Raw genomic sequence first — 24,830 nt, forward strand, 5'->3', positions numbered from 1 at the left:
AGGTAAGGATTGCCCTGAGTATTCTCGTGAGCAATCAAGTAAAATTGTAATGTTTCAAGATAATGTTTCCTACATGGAAGCTGCCTCTCGCTTCCCTAATGTCCGTAGATCCTGTGCTGAGGTAGCAAAAGAGTTGTTCTCTGTTCCTACATATGTCCAATCCAACCCTGGTCCTTTGAAGTCCACCCGTAGTCCTACTAAATCTTACAGACAAACCATTATCCTCTTCCCCCCGGACCTCTGACTAGAGTAGACGTGGACAAGAACCTACTTAAGTTACGGTGTTCGGAGAAAGACTTTTTAAAAAAGTATTTATTTATTTAAAATTAACAAAATTATATATTTTATTAATTAATTACATTTGACTTATCTATCTAATGCTATTACAAGACTGATTTTAAATTCTAATATATATATATATATATATATATATATATATATATATATATATATTTTTTTTTTTTTTTTTTTTTTGGGTAGGTGCATGTGACAAGTTACAAGAAATTGCTCCAATTAAAATAATTTATAAATCATTTATTAAACATTAAAAACAAAAATAGTATGTACATTTAAAATCACTAACCTCCCAGCTGTCCTCTCATATAATTCGTTTACAAACATTCTACAATAATATATACAACACAAGTGCCACATCACAACATAACCTAATACAAATATAATAATATAGAAGAACACTATGGATTCACTTAAAAAGTCGTTACTGGAATTAACTGAGACTTTTAACACACGCATGGCAGAATTTCAAAAAGATCTGAAAGCAGTTTCACCCGCTACAAGTCCAACGTCAAATATAAATGCACAGTTCCTGACATTCCGAACATTCGTCTTGTCTGCCCTCGAGAGTCTCCAGGTACAGGTTGAGTTGCTTACAAGGCAGCAAGATGAATTTGAGATGAGATCCCGGAGGAAAATAATTTTAATTCACGGTGTGCCCGAAGAAAAAAAGGAAAATACTTCTTCGCTTGTTACAAAAATACTGTCTGAGCATTTCAAATTTTCACAGTTTTCTCCTTCTGACTACACCCGCTGCCATCGTCTCGGATCCTCTGCTGGTAACAAACCACGTGCAATTCTTGTCAGGTTTAATGAAGCGTCACTGCGTGATAAGCTCTGGTCTTCTAAGACAAGTTTGAAAGGTACAGGAATAACATTATCTGAGTTCCTCACTAAGACCCGGCATGAAGCATTTGTACTGGCACGAAGACTTTTTGGAATTAGGCAGTGCTGGACAAAAGACGGCTGCATAATTGTGTTAGATGCCGAGGGATCCCGTCATCGTGTGGTGTCGGTGTCGGAAGTAAATGCTATACAGCGTCCAGTGGAAGATACTTCTGAACCATCCACGGTACCGGCGAGCTCAGCAACTATCCCAAAAGGCAGTAAGGTGCCTTCGTATACTACGAGACCCAAAAGGGTCGTCAAGAAGTAAGGCTCTTCACAATACATAGTTTTATTACATCGATCTTTCATCATTGTTTGCTTTTAAAGTGTATTAGTTTTACACTATTTCACAATAGTTAATTAATTAGTTCAGTTCAGTTCAATTCAATATTTCAATTCTTCATTTAGATAGTTAAATAATAGTATTTATGTTTAAACTTCGAAATATATTTTTTATAAAAATACCGCACTTAGCGTTAGGTTTACCTACTGTCACACTAACTGACATTTGACGCTAACCGTTGACAGTTGACATGGTATGACAGATGGTCATAGATTATGTAATCATTTAACTACTACAATATTGTCATTTAGTGTTGATATTTAGATAAGGATTTAGTATCTGTCTGTTATAAGGATTTTGTATCTTTATTCATTTATTAATTAGATATTATTTTTTATTTATTTTTTTGCTTTTTAGTCTATTTTGCTGAACAAAGAAAGTGAGCTTATTTTTTTTTTTTTTAGATAGATATTTTTCTATCTTTGTTCAGTATAGAATTTTATAAAGAACTTTTTTTTTTTTTATTATACCTTTTTCTTACATATATTTTTAACTTTTCTTTATGTTTTTGTTTTGTATTTTTGTATACTATGTTTTTTTTTTTTTAAGAAGTTGTGCGTGGGTTTCCCCTTTGTTTGTAAACAATTATTGTTAAAAATTAATATTATTACTATGTTTTAAAGCTGGTGGGTTGTGAAACACAGTTTTTGAAAACTCCATATCTATTATTATTATTATTATTTTTTAATTCTGTTTTCTATTATATTTATTTATTTATTAATATTTATACATTATAAGTATTTTCTTATATATTGTTTTTATTTAATTTAATCATATATTCATTTATATATTACTGTCTCAGTTATGTCTATATCAAATAGTAGTATACAGAGTGACCAGTTTTTGTCCTTTTCGTCCGATGATGACTCGAGTAGCAATGCAAGTTACCACAGTACAAGTTTCGTTCCATTAAATGTAACACTTAATTCTCATTTCTCCACTCTTGGGAAAAATTTTAATGTACTTCATATCAACGCCCAAAGTATTCCGGCTCATTACCCAGACATGCTTGCATCTTTTGAATCAAGAAACATACATGCAATTTTAATTTCAGAATCTTGGCTTTAGCCTTGTCTGCCCTCCACGTCTTACTCCTTGCCTGGGTTTCATCTCATCCGCAACGACCGCATTGGCAGGGGAGGTGGTGGAGTCGCGATTTATCTCCGTTCATATATTCCTTTTAAAATTTTAAATTCGTCGATTCAGCCCCCTCCCCCTGATGCGGCGGAACATCTGCTTTTAGAAGTCGTGCTATCCCATAGTAAAATCTTGCTCGGTGTTTTTTATAGCCCTTCTCTCCTTATCAACTATTTCTCTGCATTTGAAAGTTTATTAGAGACTCTAACCCCATTATATAGTCAAACTATAATAATGGGTGATTTTAACACCTGTTTACTCAAGAATGACAATCGCTCTAATAAACTCGTGTCTATAATTGAAGCCTGCGATTTACACATTTTACCTCTTTCCGCTACTCACAAACTACCGAACTGTATGCCATCCCTTTTAGACCTTATAATAGTTTCCTCACCTGATCTTGTTTGTAAATATGGCCAGTTGCCTGCAGACTCTTTTTCATACCATGATTTAATTTATCTATCGTATAAAATACGCCCTCCTAAGTCCAAACCACGAATACTTCTCCAACGTAATTTTGGTGGAATGGATGTTACCCGTCTTTGTGATGATGCATGTCAAATTGACTGGAGTGCTGTTACAGCTGCAGAAAATATTGATTCCAAAGTTGACATCTTTAACGCACTGTTAACACAGTTATACGATATCCATGCACCGATTAAACCGGTAAAAATAAAACACTTACCTGCACCATGGCTAACGGATTCCTTAAAAACGTTAATTGCCAAGAAAAGCTACGCCAAATCATTATACAAATCTGACAAATCCGAAACTAATGCTCGTAAGTATAAGAAAATAAGAAATCGCTGCAATACATTGTGTAGGGATGCACAACGACGCCACATTCATAAATCTGTCGAAAACGGCGACACTGCCCGTACATGGAAGTTCCTTGAAACGATAGGAGTTGGAAAATCCTCGAAAAAGTTATCCTTAAATAACATTGATATAGAAAGCTTAAATGCACATTTCTCATCTTCGGGCAACTCTTTAGATATCGTCCAAAAAGCTACTACTTTAAATTCCATATCATCTTTTCCAACTTCTAATTTTCCTCCGTTTACTTTTAATCAATTCACTGAATGTGATGTTAAAAAGAATATACTGTCAATTGCCTCTAATGCCGTCGGTAGTGATTGTATTAGTCGTAATATGATCATACCCATCCTTGACATTATCACTCCTATCATTACCCATATCCTTAATTATTCTATTTCCTCAGGCGACTATCCCACATCTTGGAAAGATGTTCAAATTATTCCTCTCCCAAAATCCAATCCAACAACATACTCTGATTATCGTCCAATTTCTATCCTTCCATTCCTATCAAAAATTTTAGAAAAATTGGTTTACCAACAATTAAACACATTCCTTAATAAAAACAATCTCCTTGATCCTTTCCAGTCCGGATTTCGCAGTGGTCATAGTACGACTACTGCACTAATAAAAATTACCGATGACATTCGTTTGGGTATGGACAGTAAGCAACTTACAGTATTGACCTTACTAGATTTTAGTAACGCCTTTAATAACGTTGACTTCGATATATTACTGGAGCTGCTACGTTCTATTAACATATCTCCATCAGTAATTGATTGGTTCCGCAATTACCTGCATGGACGCCGGCATCGGATTAAGGTTGATGATACCTTATCAACTTGGCGTAATGTCTGTGCAGGGGTTCCACAAGGAGGCGTGTTGTCACCATTACTCTTTTCTATCTTCATTAATACTATCACTCACAATATATCTTCTCTCTGTCACATGTATGCAGACGATGTACAAATCTATACACAGTCAATTCTCGAAGATTTACCGTCTGCCATTGCTCGTATTAATGATGACTTATCTAGTATTTTAAACTGGAGCAATTCTTACGGTATAAAAGTCAATCCAAATAAATGCCAGACTATTGTCATTGGCTCGCCAAACTTGGTCTCGAGAGTTGACTGGGTTAACTTACCAGCCATTACATTTGACGGAGTCAGAATACCCTACAGTCATTGTGTTAAAAATCTGGGAGTGTATTTGGATAGAACGCTATCGTGGTCTTGCCAACTGCAAGAGGTTAGTAGAAAAACTTTTGCAGCTATGAGCTCGTTGCGACGACTGCGGTACTTTCTTCCCATTTCTACCAAAATTATGTTGGCTCAATCCCTATTTCTCCCCATTCTTGATTATGCTGATGCATGTTATCTCACCCTAACTGAAGACCAACTTAATAAACTTGAGAGACTTCAAAACATCGCCATACGGTTTATATTTGGTTTACGCAAATATGACCATGTATCAGAATTTCGTCATCAACTCAAGTGGTTACCTATTCGCCTTCGCCGGAATTTACATACTCTTTCGCTTCTGTACTGTGTGTTATTTATGCCGAATTTACCTACCTACCTACAAGAAAGATTTCATTATCTGGGGACTTCTAGTAAGTTCCTAAGATCACAAGATAACTTAACACTTAGAATTCCATCTCACTGTACAAAATTTTATAAAAAATCTTTCACTGTAAAAGCTGTACAATTATGGAATGCATTGCCTCTGTTTATTAAACAAGCAAAAAATCTATCAATTTTTAAAAAGCTTGTGAAAGACCATTTCCTGGCATTGTCTTATGGTGACAATACTTTTAATATTTGATATAGCATTTTGAATGTATGTATGTAAGTATCTATGTATGTATGTATGTATGTATGTATGTATGTATGTAAGCATGTAAGTAAGTATATATTTATATATTTTTGTATGAATATGTGTATGTATATTATATGATAAATATTATTTAATATAGGTACATTAAACATTATATATATAACATGTGACACCACCCTTCTCGGAAATGAAGACTGTGTTTTTAAGCCCATAAGGTTGTCTGGTAGAAATCGCTACCTAGCGATAAGACCGCCTTATTGTGCATCTACTTTTATTTTCTATATATTTCATTTTTATTGTTAAATTACTCTGTTACTGTGGTGTACAATAAAGTATATTATTATTATTTACGAAAACAATATGGAATGTGCGTGTAAGCAGTTTGATTGTGTTCTATATTCCATCGTCAGCGGTATGCGCGGGGTTAATAATAATAATAATAATAATAAAGCCATTTATTCCATATTTCAATATAACATTTCAAATGAAATTAGTAGTTTGTTAGTAAGTTTTCTTAATTTATTGTTAGTGTGGTTAGTCTCCATTGTGTGAAATATGGACCCCTTTTTGGGTAAAGGCCTCCTCCAGTTTTTTCCACGTCTCTCTGTCCTTGCTTACTGTTAGCCAGTCGCTCCCTGTGACATTGGTGATATCATCAGCCCACCGTTTTCTTGGTCTACCAACACTTCTCTTTCCCCCAGGGCCGTTCCATCTTGTGGTTTCAATAGTCCATCTTTTGTCAGTATATCGTGAGATATGTCCAGCCCACTTCCACTTAAGTGTGAGTGCATGTTTCAGAGCATCGTTGATTTTGGTTTTTTGTCTGATAGTTTCGTTCCTCACTTTATGTATTTTTCTGATTTTCAACATACTCCTTTCCATTGCTGTTTGGGTGGATTTGATTTTCTGCTTTGCTTTGTTTGTGAATACCCATGTTTCGCATCCATATAATAAGCATGGCAAGAGGCAAGTATCAAATACGATTTTTTTTAAATGCAATCCATAATGACCTTTTAGAATTTCTTTCTGAGACCAAAATTTTTTCCATGTAACATTAATTCTCCTTGTTATTTCTTCTTCGTTGCTAGTCCTGTTGAATGATACTTGTTTACCCAGATATATATAGTCTTGGACATATTCTATGTAGTCTCCTTTTATTATGATAGGTCGCTCATAACTGTTAGTCATTATCTTTGTTTTATTTAAGTTCATTTCTAAACCAATTTTTGAGCTTTCATGATCCAGTGTCCTCATCATTTCTTCAATGTCCCTTGGAGTTTCGGCAATTATAGCTATGTCATCAGCGAATCTTAGGTGGTTTAGATATTTTCCGTTTACTAGCACCCCTTTGTTTGACCAGTCTAACTTTCGAAATATGGTTTCGAGTACCGCAATAAAGAGTTTCGGCGATAAAGGATCTCCCTGTCTGACACCTCTTTCTATTTTTATTACGTCACCTCTAGTTTCTAGTTTTATTCTACTTGTGCTATTTGTATAGATATTTTTTAAGATGTTGATGTATTTTTGGTGCACATTTGAGCATTGTAATGCATTCCAAATTGAGTAGTGGCTAATGCTATCAAATGCTTTGCTGTAATCTATGAAGGCCACATACAGGGGTCTATTAAATTCTTGGTGTTTTTCTATTATTTGTTCTAGCGTCTGTATGTGGTCCATTGTGCTGAAGCCTGATCTGAACCCAGCTTGCTCTGTTGGTTGCATTTTATCGATAGTTCCTGTTATTCTCGTTAAAAGTATAGATGAGAACAGCTTGTACATGCTCGAAAGTAGACTTATGGGTCTATAATTTCCCACGTCAGAGGGATTTCCTTTTTTAAAAATTAGAATTATGTCAGATGTGCGCCATTGTTCTGGTACGGTTTCAGTATCCATTATCATGTTAAATAATCTTGTTAGATGGTCGATTAAAATGGGTGCAGCTGATTTGAGAACTTCGTTGTATATTCCATCTGGACCGGGACTCTTCTCATCCTTTAACTTCTTGATATGTTCGTACACTTCTATGTCTTTGATTGGTTCTATGTACGATTTATTATTTTCGTTAGAATTGTTGGCTTCTATCTCGATATCATTTTTATTTCTTTTCCGGTATAGTTCCTTATAGAAGTTAGTTGCGTGTTTTAGAACATCTTTCCTTGAGTTGGTTTTTACTGAGTTTTGTTCTAGCTTATGAATCCATGTTTTGTGTGTGGAGAGCTCCTTGAAGGCTCTTTTTGTACTTCTAAATTTTTTTATATTTCTTGTGATAACTTCATGTCTATAGTTACTGTAGTCCTTCTTGATGGATCTGCTGGTTTCTTTGTATATTCTAGTAAGTTCAATTTTCATGTCTTTTGTTTTGTGTTTGTTGTGTATTAACTCGGTGCGTCTATTAATTAATTCAATTGTACTTCTACTGAATATTTTATGTCCTTCTGCTTGAGTTTTATTTTTCAACTTCAGACTTTCTGCTATACTTTTTTCTAGGAAATCGTAGTATATTTGAGTATCATCTGAGTTCATTTTATTGTTTCCTAGTTTTGTTTTTAGGCATGTTTTGTAACTTTCTATTTCTGCTTTTGACTTCGGTATCTTAGGTGGTGTTGTGTAGTTCTTTCTGCTCTTTGGTGGATGTTTTTGTAGTACCGTTGCTCTCACTAGTCTGTGATCAGAGGGAAAAGGAATATTACTTATTGTCTCCACGTTTAGTACTAGCTTGGGATTGTTTGTCATTATGTAATCGATTTCATTCTTTGTTTTTTGGTCAGGTGACATCCAAGTCCATCTGCGATTTTGTTTTTTCTTAAAAAATGTATTCATTATAGATAATTTATGTTCGAAAGCGTAGTTAATAAGGCGGTCACCTCTTGCGTTTCGTTCTCCAAAACCATGTTGACCTATGATGGGATATTCATTTGCTTTTGAGCAACCTATTTTCGCGTTGAAATCTCTCATTACTATGACTTGGTCATTAAATGCTAGTTCATGCGCTGATTCCATTTCTTTGTAAAATTGTTCAATTTTATCTTCTGATGCTGTTTCGGTAGGTGCATATGCTTGGATTATTGATAAATTAAAATTTTCAAATTTTAGTTGTAAAAATGCTACTCTTTCCGAAATTCCTATGAAGTTAGTAATATTTTTCTTATATTTTTTCTTAATAAGAAATCCTACTCCATGCAGACCTTTCGTTTGACCAATGTAGCAAAAAATATAATTTTGGTGCTCTTCTATATTACATCCCAATCTTCTGACTTCTGAGATTCCTAAGATATCGCAATTGACGTTTTTTAGGGCATAGTTTAGTTCAAGGTATCTTTCTGTTGATAATAAGGATCTTACATTAAATGTGCACACTTTTAGAGTTGATGCTTTGCATGTATCTTTTGCATTTGATGGAGGGTAGTGGTCTAATTCCCCACGAGGACCAGTCGGCTTGGGGAATGTTTTTTTACTAATTTTATTTGGTACTTTATTGGTAGTTTTACTGTTCCGGCGGCTGATGATTTTATCCTATGCTTCTGGTTCGGACGGGTGATTACCAATAGGAAGGGAGTTGCTTCTATTCCTCATCAAATCGAATGCATTGCGTCTGTTTGCTTTGGTTGTTTGTTGTTTACGGGGTTGTTCAGATATGCTTGGCGAGGCGGGGGAGTCTCTTTTGCGTTTCACGTTTCCTGATTTGCCGTCTTTGACGATAAGCCTATCGTAATTTATTGTTGCATAGTTCCCTTTCTTCCTCTCCTCTTCAAGTTTTGGTAGTAGTTCCCTTCTCCTATTAAGCACATCCCTCGGATAATCTTCAGAAGCATAGACATTGTTATTTAATTTGTTTTTGTTCTTCATAATTTCGCTTTTTTTCCAGTTGTTGACAAATGATATGAGTATTGGCCTCCCTTTTTCTTTTTGCTTGTCTCTTTTACCGATTCTGTATATCGTATTAATGTCTCTGTCTTCCACTAAAATATTCAAGTCGTCTTTAAATTTCTTTTTAACAAGTTGAATAAGTGTTTTAATTGAATTTTCGCTTTCATGTAGTCCGTATAAAATGATATTGTTAACTCTTTTATGTTTTTCAAGGTAGTATATTTTTTCTTTCAATGTTTCATTTTCCAATCTCAATTCTTGAATTTCTCGTGTTAGTGGTACTAACTTCTCGTCTAACTGTGCTACAATTTCCTTTGTTTGTTTTGACATTTCAAGTTTTACTTGTTCGAATAATTTTTGTAGGCTATCCATTTCCATACAAAATGTTTTGCTTAACGCGGAACGTAATTGTGTGAACGCAGCTATAAGGTTTTTAGGTTGGTACTAGCTTGAGATATTTAATATGGTAACACTGCACTGGTACAGTCAACTTGTATTGTCTTGACAGTTGACACAAGTAGTAATGACAGCTAACCTTAAATGTCCTTTGATGTTTATCTCTCAAAAGGTTTTAATAGTTCAGTTTTCACTTAGTTTATCGTTTGTTAATGCACTTTGGCGCGTTATGTTTGTGGTTTGAGTGTTTTTGTGTTGCACCTGATGCTATTTACATGGTATTCGAATTAAAAACACAGACCACTAATCATTACGTCTTTACGTTTACACCACCGGAACCGGAAAAATGCGCGGGGTTACTGCACTATAACTCCTCCCCTCTTTAGATGGAAGCCTGGCATCTCAAGGCTTTCACTGTTCTCCGGCTGGGTATCTTCTGGATGAGCATGTTTTTTACTTCTGCATTTATATATCTTCCATACCAGAATTGCGCTTCCGATTATGTATAACAGGATTGTAGTCCAACTAGGAATCGCCATATCGAGAGACCAATCATATGACGTGTTATCTTCGGCAATATTCTCTATCTTATTAAGAAGTTGATGAATATTATCTAGAGATACATCTTGAAGTTCTACTTCATACTTAATGTTTTCAGTATGGATGTTCTTTTCCTTTGGTAATGGGATGATTTCATTCAGCAAAACTATTTGACTGTTAGTTTGCAAAGTCATTTTCAGGAACTGTACTTTGCAGCCTTCTTCGATGGTGACCAACTGAACTCCGTCTATTTTCTTGTATGTTGTTCTCCCATTACACATTGAGCGGACAACTTCTTCTCTGTTTGTGATAAGTAACCAAGTGTTATCATTAACTCTCTGGATCTTGCTTTCCTTCATATTTGTTCTGGCTAGCGTGCAGTTTGCCTTCTCGTGGCGAATTAAAGAGATGATATAGTCGTCAGACGATGCTATCGGCTTAGTATCCAACTGCCTACAGAGATGTTGTTCTTCTGTAATTGTTCTACAGTCTTCTTCTATGTAGGAGTAGTCTTCACTTCCAAGTGCTAGGAGATTGGACTTAGGAATAATAGTGAAGTTGTGGATATCAGGAATGGAATATAGATGAATCAAATCATATATATTGGGTTCAACAGAGGGAATTTCTAGAATAAAATTCAAAGTATGCTCTGTGCTGTAAGCTTTAACTTCGATAGATCTTTCAATTTCGTGTATGTAACTTAAACTTATCGGTGCTACGGCATTAAAAGGAATATGATTTTTTATTTCTATAATTTCTAATATTAAATGTTGAGGGCTTAAAATAGTGGGGTGCATAATTCCCAATTGAGCAAATGTAATAGCATCTTCTAAAAACATTAATCTATCTAATAATATTTGTATACTATTATAGTCTATTTCTATATAAATTTCTAGAAAGTTTAATTGATTTTTAACTAAATTAGAGTTACTGGTAACATTGAGTAGAAATTTAGAAATTTTTAATTGATTATTGTTAATTTTTCTTACTTGATTACTGAACGCATTGTTACATCGGTATTATTTTGTTTATTAGTTTGTGGAATATTTGGGAAATTGCCTGAATTCCTATTAGGGTTAAAAGCAGGTTTATTTCGCCAGGGTAAAACTGAATTAACTAATTGTTGTCGTTGCACAGGGGAAAGATTGTTGCGTTGGGGAACATAAGTGTTAGGGTTAAACATCGGCATCTGTGGGTGATTAGGCAAAGCATGAGATTTAGGTGGATCAACTTTCGACTTGTTAGGAGCTGTTGATGGCATATTATTATTATGAGTACGACTACTATACTGAGCCCTAGCTTCTTCTTGTCTAGCAGCTGCTATGGCTAACTCTAACGTAGAGGGGTTGGCTATTCTAACGCCAATAGAAATTTGAAATTCTAATTGACTAATAAACTGATCTATAGCCATTTTCTCGTAATAAAGCTTATCCGGGTTATTGCCCACGGAATAAAGTATATTTAATATTTCTCTTAAGCGCTTGCCATAACATTCAGAATCTTCAGATTTATTACGCCTCGTACGCATGAGCTCTTGGACTAATTGAACTTCTGTTCTAGGATCTCCTAACCTACGAATTAATGCACCTTTAATTTTATCCCAACTATCTAAAGATTCCTCGTACATTATCGCGTCGATTGCTGCACCACTTAACCTATTTTTAATCATGATAGTATGCATGATTTGATTCGCAATTTGATTCGCATTACCTTTAATTTCAATTAATTGCAAAATGTTATCAACTTCTTTAATATAAAAATTAAGATTTTTAGGGTTGCCGTCGTAACGTGGCACTAAATCAGAGATAACCTTATACATGTGGCTATCTTCCATTTTAAAAAAATAAACAAAATTAAATTAAATTAATGTAACTAAAGTATATAATATAATCGATATTAGATTATAAAGGAGTCTATTCAAATCAAATCAAATCAAAATAAACTTTATTCAAGTAGGCTTTTATAAGCACTTTTGAATCGTCATTTTACAATTAAGTGAAGCTACCACCGGTTCGGAAAGTAGATTCTACCGAGAAGAACCGGCAAGAAACTCAGTAGTTACTCTTTTTTAACATTTAAAAAATATAACGTCATGTTAATTAAATACAATTATTTCAATTAATGTATCCTGCTTGGAAGTCAACAGGTATTAACTCCACGCTTTTTTATCATCTACAAAATCTTGTATCGAATAGTATGCTTTTTCTAACAATGTATTTTTAACAAACGATTTGAATTTACTAAATGGCAAAGTTAAAAATTTCTGCGGAATTTTATTATAGAAACGGATACCTTGCCCCAAGAAGGATCCATTGACTTTGCGGAGTCGGAAACTTGGCGTTATAAGTTTATCCTTACTTCTAGTGCATATACAATGATTATCACTGATTTTATCAAAGTGATCAATGTTACTGTGAATATACATAATATTGTTGTAAATATATTGCGACGCAACAGTAAGTATTCCTACTCTGTTAAAAACATCCCGAAGAGAGTCTCTAGCTCCAAGATTATAAATAAACCGAATTGCTCTCTTTTGTAAAATAAAGACAGATTCAATATCTGCAGCGTTACCCCAAAGTAATATGCCATATGACATAATACTGTGAAAATAACCAAAATAAACTAAACGAGCGGTATCAATATCAGTTAGTTGTCTAACTTTTCTAACCGCGTATGTTGCGGAGCTGAGTCTTCCTGTTAGGGATGATAAATGAGAAGTCCACTGAAGTCTGGAATCCAATTCTATTCCTAAAAACACCGTAGTATCAGCTACTTCAAGACGGTCACCATTTAAAGATATATTATAATTTTGCTTGCTAACATTAGGTACGGTAAAAACTACACATTTTGTTTTTTGAGCATTCAAAACTAAATTATTTACTGTAAACCAATTGTGTATCTGTGATAATGCACCGTTCACATCGTCATAGTCATTTTTTTTCCTGTCAACCTTAAAAATCAGCGAAGTATCGTCAGCAAACAACACTATATCACAAATACCCTTAACATAGAAAGGAAGATCATTTATATATACTAGGAATAGAAAGGGACCCAAAATTGAACCTTGTGGAACTCCCATTTTTAACGTAGATCCAGAAGACTTTACTCCATTAATGAAAACTTGCTGGATTCTTTGACTTAAATATGAAGCGATGAGATCAAGAGCTTTACCTTTAACACCGTAATATTTGAGCTTATAAAGAAGCGTTTCGTGTTCTACACAATCGAATGCTTTAGATAAATCACAGAATACTCCAATAGCGTTCTGTGATTTCTCCCAAGCATCGTAAATATGTTTGAGAAGCGCAATTCCCGCATCAGTTGTCGAGCGACCTCTTCTAAAACCGAATTGCTCACCATGAAAAATAGCATTTGTACCGAAATGGACGAGAAGTTGATTTAAAATAATTTTTTCGAAAATTTTACTTAAGGATGGGAGTATTGAAATAGGCCTGTAATTACCGGGATCGCTTCTGTTTCCAGTTTTAAAAAGTGGTAAAACTTTACTACATTTTAACAAGTTAGGAAATGAACCCGTGTCCAAACTCTTGTTAAAAATTACTGCTATATACGGAGCAATATCGTATATGATTTTATTAAAAAAATTTACCGAAATGCCCCATATGTCGTTAGTTTTTTTAATATTTATAGTTTTAAATACTTTTATGACATCTATTGCAGAAACCGTTTCAAATGAAAAATCAATAACGCATTTAGAAACACTATTATTTAATAACCTAGCTGCATTTGATGTAGATGATTTTAAATGAAATGTTATTTTATGGGGTACTTTATCAAAAAATGATTCAAATAAATTAGCAACCTCTAATTCAGAACTCGTGTATCTACTACCTGTGTTTAATTCTATTGGTATCATTTCCTTTTTGGGTTTTCCACTAACACTACTAATAACATCCCATGTGGCTTTAATTCTATTATATATATTGGCGATAATAGCCTAAAGACGAACGTACAACTAAAGTATATAATATAATCGATATTAGATTATATAAGAGTCTATCGGCGATAATAGCCTAAAGACGAACATACAATGATTTTATTATTTTTATATATAAATAACGACAGGAAATATAGAAGGAGCTTGGAAGGCTTACCACGCTGCTTGCATCTCCCGCCGGGTCTTGTAAAGCGCAGGTCTCCTTTATTCCGGATTCCCGCCAGGTCCGATCGCCGTAAGGTTCTTCTTGGATAGCAGTAACTAACGATTGGAATCGTTCGCTACAGTCTTATTGAGAAGATTTTATTCTCCAAAAAGACTATAGTGCCGCTATCCTACCGACTGCGCCACTTAAGTTACGGTGTTCGGAGAAAGACTTTTTAAAAAAGTATTTATTTATTTAAAATTAACAAAATTATATATTTTATTAATTAATTACATTTGACTTATCTATCTAATGCTATTAAAAGACTGATTTTAAATTCTAATATTAATTATTTACGAAAACAATATGGAATGTGCGTGTAAGCAGTTTGATTGTGTTCTATATTCCATCGTCAGCGGTATGTGCGGGGTTACTGCACTATAACTACCTTTACGATTTTTTTTTTCTAAAAATTTAATTTAAAAACTCAAAAATAAATCAAGATTAAAAATTAGGAGCGCAGAAGTGCATTGAAACCAAAAACAACATAGCTGCAAAAACTGTGTGAGTACCTGTGATTTATTTTACCCTGGTAATTTAACCCGGCTTACAGCGCCTACAAAATTAAAAACGCAACATTCCATCTCTGTGCGTTTTTGCTTCACAAGATACTCTGCTTACCTCTACGCTTATATGTGACCCTGGTACCTAAGGAGATAAAAGTACAAGTACTGCTTCCGGTTTTACCCTATGCATTCTTTGCTTTTGCTTTGACGTCACATTATGCATACTGCTACAATCCTGGTATTATTTGTATAGTATACATAGAATATCGTGCTGTGACATTTTGAATGAGATTCTCTTCATATCGTATAGTCTCCTAGTACTTGTAATTGCAATGGATAAATCATTCTCTGAATCAAACTTAAATGACACCAAAACTTATGAAGATAAAACACCCCCTACTTTCGTAAGCCAGAGAGTTAAGCGGCGTAGAGAGGAGGATTGTATTTTTGATTCACTTAAAAATGACATAAAAGAATTATCGTCTCTTTTATTTGCACAAAATACTGAACTGCAAGCTATATAAAATCTACTCTAAAAGACATTAAACAGATAAATATTAACATTGAAAAAAACATGGAATTCTTAACCCAAAAAAATGATGAACTACAGAACAAAATAAATCTGTTGGAGATACAATCAAAAAAGGATCGGGAATGTATTACTTTACTAGAGGACAAGATCGAGGATATGCAGCGAAATAATAGGAAAACTTGCCTCGAAATAAAAAAATGTTCCGAAAATTAATAATGAGACTAGGCAGGACTTCATGGATATGGTAATAAACCTAACAGAAAGCATTAAATGCAAAATTGAAAACTCCGATGTTAAAGACATTTATCGGGTTCAAGGAAAAAAGGATAAAAATAAAAATACACCAATAATTATTGAAACAAGCTCAACAATTATTAAAACAGATATTCTAAAAGCTTGTAAAACTTTAATATTAAAAATAAAGAAAAACTGCGGACCAAAGATCTTGGCTTTAAGTCAGAAGAAAATACTCCGATTTACGTTTCGGAACAATTAACGGCTAGAGAAGCTCGACTGTTCTTCTTGGCAAGAGATCTCTCGTCGTCCAAACAGTACAGGTTATCTTGGACTTCGTTCGGTAAAATTTATGTGCGCAAGGACAAGACATCACCTGTTATTCGTATTAATAATGAATCGCAGATCAATCAGTTGATGCAAAAAACTTGACTATTTTTTCTCATTTCTTGATTTGCTAACTATTGTTTTTACTCATTTAATTTAGTCACTTTTGTTATTTTTTGTTCTTGTTGATTTGTTTTTGTAAAATTAGATTTAAGTATATATTTTGCTTGTATCATATAACGTTCACACAAAACTCTCATGCAAATCACTTGACACGCACACACACTCACGTTCCTTTATTTCTTTATTACTTAATAATTCATAAAGCAATGTTGTACCAATGTAAATACGCATCCCTTATATATTTACAACGTAATATTGAGTTAACCTATGATAATGGATAAGTCTCTGCAAATTATACAAGACATAGATAATACAGAAATCGCTAAGTCCATTGAATGTTCCATTGAAGATTTACAAAATAGTATTTTTAAGAAATCGAGTTTAAATATAATTCATCAGAATATAAAAAGCATATATAACAATTTTAGTGATTTTGAAATAACTTTATCACAATTTAAAATTAATATTGACGTCATCATATTCACAGAATTTCGTTTAAATTCAAATAAAAATAGACACGTTTTACCTGTAAATAAAACGTTTATTAAATTACTTACCTTATTCAAAGCTTATTTATTTGAGATAGGCACCTTCCGTTTCCGCTTATATACCTCTCCCTTTCCTAACAACTGCCCGTCTCGCTCACCATCTTTCCTCGGGTCTCCCCCACCTCACATACCACCAGGTAGCTTCGTTAGAATGTCTAGCTCATTAAGTCTCTAAGAAATAACCAGGCAGAGTTTACTCTAAGCTTTGAATAAGGTAAGTAATTTAATAAACGTTTTATTTACAGGTAAAACGTGTCTATTAAATCACTTGAACGTTATTCAAAGCTTATTTATTTGAGACGTGTTTGTTATCGCCTGGTGGTAGAATAGGACGCCAATGTGACTTGATTTTATGAAGGAGGTATTAGATGTTAAATTAAAACAAAATTACAGTGTCAATGTATATATGTATATATTCATTGATTCATATCATCATTATTATATATATAAATTGGAAACATAAAACAATGAAAGACGATAATTTTTAAATTCTCATTTTAAACACAAAACACAAATTCGGTTTTTATATAAAAATAAAAAGAATAATCAATTAATAGGATTAAACAATTTAGTAATACATCTTTGAGACGATACTGGCATAACTTCACGTCTGTAAAATCGTTTAAATGTTTTATCCGATTGTCAATTACCTCGAGCTAAAATTTCATCAATAGGTAAATTATCCGACCAATTTTTTGAAGCCACGGCAGAACGACAGCTTCCAGGAGTGGAGATTATACCAGCTTCTAATAACAAAGATCTTATCCAACCAGCAATAACTGCTCGTGAGGCAGCCTTTGGTTGACCTCTAACCTCTAATATAAATAAATAAATTATTAAAATTAGCTTCGACACGTCTTGACTTAAATAAATTTATCGTTTGATTAATCCAGTAAAACGGATCTAATTTCGGATCTTCATTATTACGCATTATCTTCCAACCAGACTGTCGATAATTATGTGAATCTGTTTTAGACCCGAATTTCGGCCAAAATATAACATAATCACTGCATCTAATAAATGAGTCATTACTTATTTCTAACGGAGTAAGATCGTGTATTCTTCTGCCAGAACAAAGCAAAAGGAGAGCTGCTGTATGCCTAGCAGTTTGAAAATAATTAATTTCATCCAATTCATAATTAGACATATATAAGATAAGACTATCAATATTCCAAATAAACGACTTATGGGAAGGTGGTTTTTTAACGGCAATGGATTTTAAAATGTGCCTTACAAAAGTATGTGAGCCTAATAAATTAGAAGAGTCCGTATTACATAAAGTCGAGACAACTGTTTTATATAATAGAATAGTATTATAAGAAAGGCCTTCTAATAAAAATAAATCAACTAAAAACCTTGCCAATGTCGAACCATTTGGATCAAAGGGATGACTTGATGTCTCTTAGCTCAATTAAGCCATCTCAGCCAAGCAGTTTTATAGGTCTTTTTAGTACTAGGCCGCCAGGAAGATTTTTTTTTTTTTGTTATGGAATAGGTGGCAAACGAGCAGGAGGCTCACCTGATGGAAAGTGACTACCACCGCCCATGGACATCTGCAACACCAGGGGGCTTGCAGGTGCGTTGCCGGCCTTTGAGAAAGGAGTAGGCTCTTTTCTTATAGGTTCCCATGTCGTATCGGTTCGGAAAAACCGCCGGCGAAAGCTGGTTCCACAGAGTGGTTGTGCGAGGCAGAAAATGTCTAAGAAATCGCGCTGTTGTGGATTTTCGGACATCAAGATGGTGCGGGTGAAACTTAGAATTTTGACGAGATGTCCGAAGGTGAAATTCAGCAGCCGGGATTAATCCGAACAATTCCTCGGAACATTCCCCGTGAAAAATTCGGTAGAAGATGCAGAGTGATCCAACATCTCTACGCAAAGCCAAAGGATCAAGGAGATCGGAAAGGGCTTGATCGTCGATAACTCGAGCCGCTCTACGTTGAATGCGGTCAAATGGAAGGAGCTGGTACTGGGGAGCACCCGCCCAGAGGTGAGAGCAGTACTCCATGTGAGGCCGAATTTGCGCCTTGTAAAGTTTTAGGCGATGGGCCGACGTGAAATACTGTCTCGCCTTGCTGAGCACACCGAGCTTCTTTGAAGCCAATTTGGCTTTGCCTTCCAATTGACCGCGGAACTGAACGAGGCTCGAAATATCAACGCCAAGTATTCCGATACTACCTGTAGCGGCTATCGGGATGTTCTCAAATCGTGGAGATACGACAAATGGTGTTTTTTTAGCGGTTAACGCGCAAACTTGCGTCTTTTTGGGGTTGAAATGAACTAAGTTTAGCCGGCCCCAGTTCGAGACTTCGTTTAACGAAGACTCGATTTCAGACACAAGTTTGTTCCGGTTTTCTTCGACGTTTTCCCGAGAAATATTAGCGCGGCCGGTGTATAAGGTGTCAACGGTACTGTCGTCTGCATAGCAATGAATGTTCCCGATTTGCAACAAATCATTGATATGCAGAAGAAACAGAGTGGGTGATAGAACGCAGCCTTGTGGAACACCAGCATTGACGAATTTTAAGTCAAAGCATGCACCGTCGACAACGACCTTGATGCTCCGATCTGCCAAAAAGCTGGTAATCCAATTGCATAATTTCCCGGGAAGCCCATAGGAAGGAAGCTTCGAAAGAAGCGCTTTGTGCCATACACGATCGAAGGCCTTCGCTATGTCCAAGCTGGCTGCTAATGTCCGTAGCACGATTGGAGGGATGCCATCGGGTCCACTCGACTTGTGAATGTCCAAGGAAAGAAGTGCTTTCCGAACTGCACTTTGCCGAAATTTAACCTCCGGCATCGTCGTATCACATCGCGGGATTGATGGTGGTGACTTTCCTTGGTCATCCAGAGTCGAGTTCGACGCGAAGAGAGACCCTAAAAGATCGGCCTTCTCCTTCGCGGTATGGGCCAATGTCTCACCGTCCCTGTGCAAAGATGGAAAAGAAGGCTGACAGAAATTCCCTAGGACAGCCTTAGCGAGAGACCAGAACGCACGTGTTCCTGATGGGAAGCGCACCAGCCTCTCGCCAATTCTGCCAATGTACTTCGACTTCGCCTCAGCTATCACGTTTTTGAAGGACCTGGAGGCAGAGTTATATTCCTTTCTGAATGTGCTGGTGTTTGTATCACGAGACGCCGATGCGTTAGCCCAGTCTTGGTAGCGTTCCCATTTTCGGCGTGAAGCCGTCTTACAGAGGCGACCAAACCAGGGCTGGGACTTGCCACCAATGGGCAACGCAGAATATGTAATGAAAAGTTCCATACCCTGAAGCACCACATCGGCGACAGAGTCAGCAACAACGCTCGGATCATCCATCGAGAAACAAACTCGCCCCCATGGGTAAGATGCAAAGAAGGACCGCATCCCATCCCAATCTGCTGACTTGTAGTGCCACACGCGATGACAGCCCGCGAAACGAGGTCGTGAGTATCGTGTAACTGGCACTGTACTCCGGACGAGACAGTGGTCCGACAAGCCCAGAGGGGGATCGACGACAATCTTATAGCCGTCCGGATGCGAAGTCAGCAGAAGGTCCAACAGGGAAGGTGTATGATCCTCCACGTCCGGTATTCGCGTTGGCGAGGTGACCAGTTGTGTCAAATCATAAGCCAAAGCGAAGTCGAGAACAGATCTACCCGCATGATCAGTGGTGCGTGATCCAAGCCACTCTGTATGATGAGCATTGAAATCGCCCAGAATAATGATCTCTGCGGATGGAGTCTGCTGCAGCACGGAATCTGTAGCCAATTGGACGTGCTCAACCAGTCGGTCGGTTTCGGCATTACCGCTATGGGACCTATAAAGGCACGCGTAGATTCGCGGATGGTCGTCGCAGTCTACGCGCAGCCAGATAATTGATAGGTCCTGCCCTTCAAGGCTGCCGAGGCGTCGAGAGCAGATATCATCTCTGACGTAAACGCACACCCCAGCTCGTGGCACAAAAGTATGCTCCAATTTGTACCCGGGGTAAGAGAGAAAAGACGTATCGGCAGGAGAAGATATCTGGGTCTCGGTAAGAAAGAGCAAGGCCGGCTTCGCCGTCTCAAGGTGATAGTGAACGGCATTCAAGTTGGAGTTGAGTCCCCTTATGTTGCAGAAGTCCACAGCGAGTGTGGTAGGGGTTGCCTTATGATGCCTGCTCCGCTTGCCCCGAACAGTGGCGAGCGCAAAATTGCCCCCCCCAGAATTCGGAGGGCAGCCTGGGCATCCCTGCTCAGGCGGTGTACGTCCTGAGCATGGATGCCCAGAGAGGGATTCTCCATCGCAGTCGCTGATGGTACCCTCCTGGGGTAATGTCACCAAATTCTGCACAACCATGTTTTGGGGGGAGAGGGATCGGGCCTCCGGAACTCTCACTTACCGGACGAAACGCGGTAGCATAGCTACCACTTCACGCCGATTTTAAGTGAGAGAGTGGTACTTCCCTGGGCGTGCCGGCCCATTCGACTGCAACCGAGAGGTATGCAGTGTGGCACTACCACTTGTAAAAAAAAAAGATTTTAATAAATCTACTTGCTGTGAATTCCAGTCGATTAAGTTTTTACCCCACCCCCACATTTCCAAACTTCTAGTATCATTTTTTGTGCTTTCTGTGGGGCTAGACCTGTTGACGTGTCTATCAGGTTCTTCTGAACATTCTTGATAGTTAACGGAGCTGCTATAGCTCGAGCCTTGATGTCCGCCCTCCAAAACACACGGTTCCAGCGGGGCACTACTAGGAGATAGATTCCCCTGGCTCGATTGAGATGTATTAATACCTTCGGTATTAAATTGGGTGGTGGGAACACCCACGCAGGGTTGTTATTCCAATCCTGTGAAAATGAGTCGTGAAACATCGCCGACTGGTCTGTTTGATCTAGAGACACATAATTCGCAATTACATGAGCCGTTCTTGACGCAAAGAGGTCTATCATGGGCGTGCCGGTAATTTTTAATATTCGTCTAGTACAATGGGGTAAAAGATGCCATTCTGGAAATTCTGGATAAGACGGTCGAGTGACGGAGGCTCCGACCATAACCTTGCAAAACTTTTAGAATTGCTATCATTTCTTTCATGTTGCAATGAAGTAATTCTTCTGTCGTCGACCATGTCCCCCATAGAGAAAGATCGTTTAACTGGGCTCCCCATGCTAGATCCGAGGCATCTGTCGATAGAAAATGACTTGAAGGCATGGGGTGAATTACAGATGGTTGATTGTAATGGCTCAACCACCATTGGATATTGACGAGAGCCTCTGGTGGTATGGGATAACGGCGGGTCCTCGATTTTGTTATCATCACATTGAGAAAGTTTAAAATCTCGCGATAACGACCTCTTTTCACCACAAAACTTGCAAAATTTAACAAACCGGTAAGCATTTGAAGCTCCTTCAAATTTATTTCTTTTAACATTACATGTTGGGACAGGCTTTCGAAAAGTTTTAGTTGTATCTTTTTCGGGAGTGCTTTTTGATTGAGCCAAGTATCCCACTGTACACAGCCTAGGTAAATGAGGCTTTTTGTGGGAACAATTTCGGATTTTTGATAATTTATCTCCCAACCTAGATAACAAAGCCTTTGTAAAACCAGTTGTACTTGCTGGTGTAAGATTTTTTGGTCTTGATTCGCTATCAAAAAATCGTCTAAGTACACTGACTGACTCGAATCCCCATATCTCGTAAAGTTTGAGTAACCCAATTCGTCAGGGATGCAAAGACTTTTGGGTCAGTACTTAAATCGAATGGCAGACAGGTTAGTTGCAACAACTGGTTTTTGTATTCTAGACGCAGAAATCGCCTTTGTGTTTCCACAACAGGTACGTGAAAATATGCCTGAGAGAGATCTATTTTGCATAGCCAATCTCGGGGCTGAAGAAACTCTGGTACACGAGAGACATTTATTAGTCGAAAACGATCTGCTATCACAAATTTGTTCAGGGCTTTTAGGTTGAATATCGGACGCAAGGATCCGTCACTCTTTTTTATTAAGAAAATCATCGAAAGAAAACTTGGTGATATTTCTGCAGTTTCGAGAACACCTTGACATTTCATTTTTATAATAATATCTGTCATTTCCTGGGAGACTGGAGTTGTGTTTTTGCCACTGTTGAAATTTGGTAATCAGTGGCGGCTTTTGGAGAAAAGGTATTCGATAGCCTTTTATTATTTTCAATAAATATGTTGGAGCTCCTAATTTATCCCATCTGTCGTGGTAATGAGCAAGTTGCCCTGCCGTGAAACTTACCGTTTTTGTTACATAGTCAAAATTTTCATTTTTTGTTACTTGTCTCATGTTCGTTAGCGAAACCTTGTCGCTTTCGTGAATTTTTATCACTTTTTCTTCCAGATCCATTACGAAAGGAATTTTTATTACCTTCTCGTCGAAAATTTTTATTCGAAAACTGTTCTTGTGGAGAACAGTGAGAATGATAACCGTGATTATGTGTCTGATAGTTTGAATACATTGGCTGATCAGAACAAGCCTTTGATGGCATATTATAATACGCGGCGCCGTGGGTAGCTCCCGTGGGGCGGCGTGTAATATTGTATCCTGCTTTTGGAGCAGATACTTTTTGCTTAGGTGAGGGTAGAAAGACTTTTCTGACATCTCCCGCTTTCTCAAGTGCCGTGGTAAACAATTCCGCATTAAATAAATTATGACAAGATGGCGGAATTTTTCGCAGCGTTGATTTTAGCAAGGCTCTTTTACATACCTTAACACATTGTCTCGTCTTATTGGTATAATCTCAGTTCTATGGCCACAAATCATTTGTAACAAATCTGAAGATAATTTATTTAAATTTCCATTACAAAATACCTCTGTAAATTTGGCATTAACATTCTGAAAACTAAAATTATTTTGAGATTTCATCCACGAAAGTAAATCATGTATATTATTTTGCAAACATTCATTATATTTTATAAGACAATAGGTCATAGCTGCATATCACCGTTCAGTAGCTAAAAGTTGACGGTTTACATCATATGGTTTGACTTCTTCATTAACCTCTACTTCTACAAATCCTGGAGGAAACACATAATTTTTTTGCGACTCAGCATATCTTAAGTCACACCATTATTTTTGATCAAAATGCTGAATATTATAAAGTAATTTTAAATAATCATCAGAAGGTTTCGGATATGTGGGTTCTTTTAATCAACCGACTTCCAAAAGGAGGAGGTTATCAATTCGTCTGTATTTACCTCATAACTTTTCACTGGGTAGACCGATTTTGATAATTTTTTTTTTTGTTTGAAAGGTAGTGCTTCCCGTGGGGTCCCATTTTTTTATTTTTTTTTTTCCGATGATGGTATCCATGTGAAAACGACATAAGTCTTAAATTTGCATTATGTATATGCGCGACAAATAGGTGAATAACTGAAAATCACGTTAACCAATTTTGATAATTCTTTTTTTATTATAAAATATATACTTCAAGGGTAATTTGGTGAAAGTTTGGTAAGGTTCTGAGCACAGGATCCATGACAAAGTAAAGGAACGAAAGGGAATGGAACAATTCTGAGGAGCACGTTAGCGATACTCGGTCGAATCTTTTATTTATAGGTTATTTGGATATTTGAGTCACCTTCCGTAATGTGGTTATGTTTATGTAATTATCATAGTCGAATATAATAATCAACTAGCTACCCACCCCGGCTTCGCACGGGTGCAATACTGATACTAAATATACTACAGAATTTGTTTATATACGACATCACATCGCAAACTTCTAAAATTATCAGTGTATCTTTACTATATTGTTCATGTTTTATATACACAAACCTTCCCCTTGAATCACACTATCTTTTAAAAAAAACCGCATCAAAATCCGTTGCGTAGATTTAAAGATATAGGGACAGAGAAAGCGACTTTGTTTTATACTATGTAGTGATGGAACTCCTATACGGCTCGCAGTTAGGGTGCGATATGGGGCAGAATTTTTTACTATCTTTAATCAAATTTTGTGTATGTGATGTGATGTCATATGATGTACGAAATATAGTTGGTCTTTTTCAAAGTTTTTTTGCTGAGTTCGATTACAGCTCTTTCGAGGGATCCTTGTAGTTTACGCCGCGTAACGTATTAAATCCGCATTTTCGAAAGTCTATTTTTGCTGTATTCGCAAGTTTCCTTTGAAATTGTCCTCGAAGTAGTTTCTGACTCATATAAACGGAACGTTTAATCTATCCATATTAAAAAAAATTAGTTAGTCAACATCAGCTTCACTTAAAATAAAAAAATAAATAAAATTTTAACAAAAGAAAAACCGACTTCAAACAAAACACTATTTTA

General features: G+C 36.4%; 1 protein-coding gene across 1 annotated transcript; it reads left to right on the forward strand.

The window, feature by feature from the left end:
- The first annotated feature begins 697 nt into the window (after positions 1–697).
- Positions 698–1,450, forward strand: LOC124542615. The gene has a single exon (XM_047120541.1). It carries the CDS (start codon positions 698–700, stop codon positions 1,448–1,450), a length of 753 nt encoding a protein of 250 aa, XP_046976497.1.
- The last annotated feature ends 23,380 nt before the right edge of the window (positions 1,451–24,830 follow it).

The sequence above is a fragment of the Vanessa cardui genome, chromosome W (assembly GCF_905220365.1).
Source record: "Vanessa cardui chromosome W, ilVanCard2.1, whole genome shotgun sequence".
Taxonomy (NCBI): Eukaryota; Metazoa; Arthropoda; class Insecta; order Lepidoptera; family Nymphalidae; genus Vanessa; species Vanessa cardui.

Coding starts and splice junctions, on each gene's coding strand:
- LOC124542615 (XM_047120541.1), top strand. CDS start 698: ATGGATTCACTTAAAAAGTCGTTACTGGAATTAACTGAGACTTTTAAC.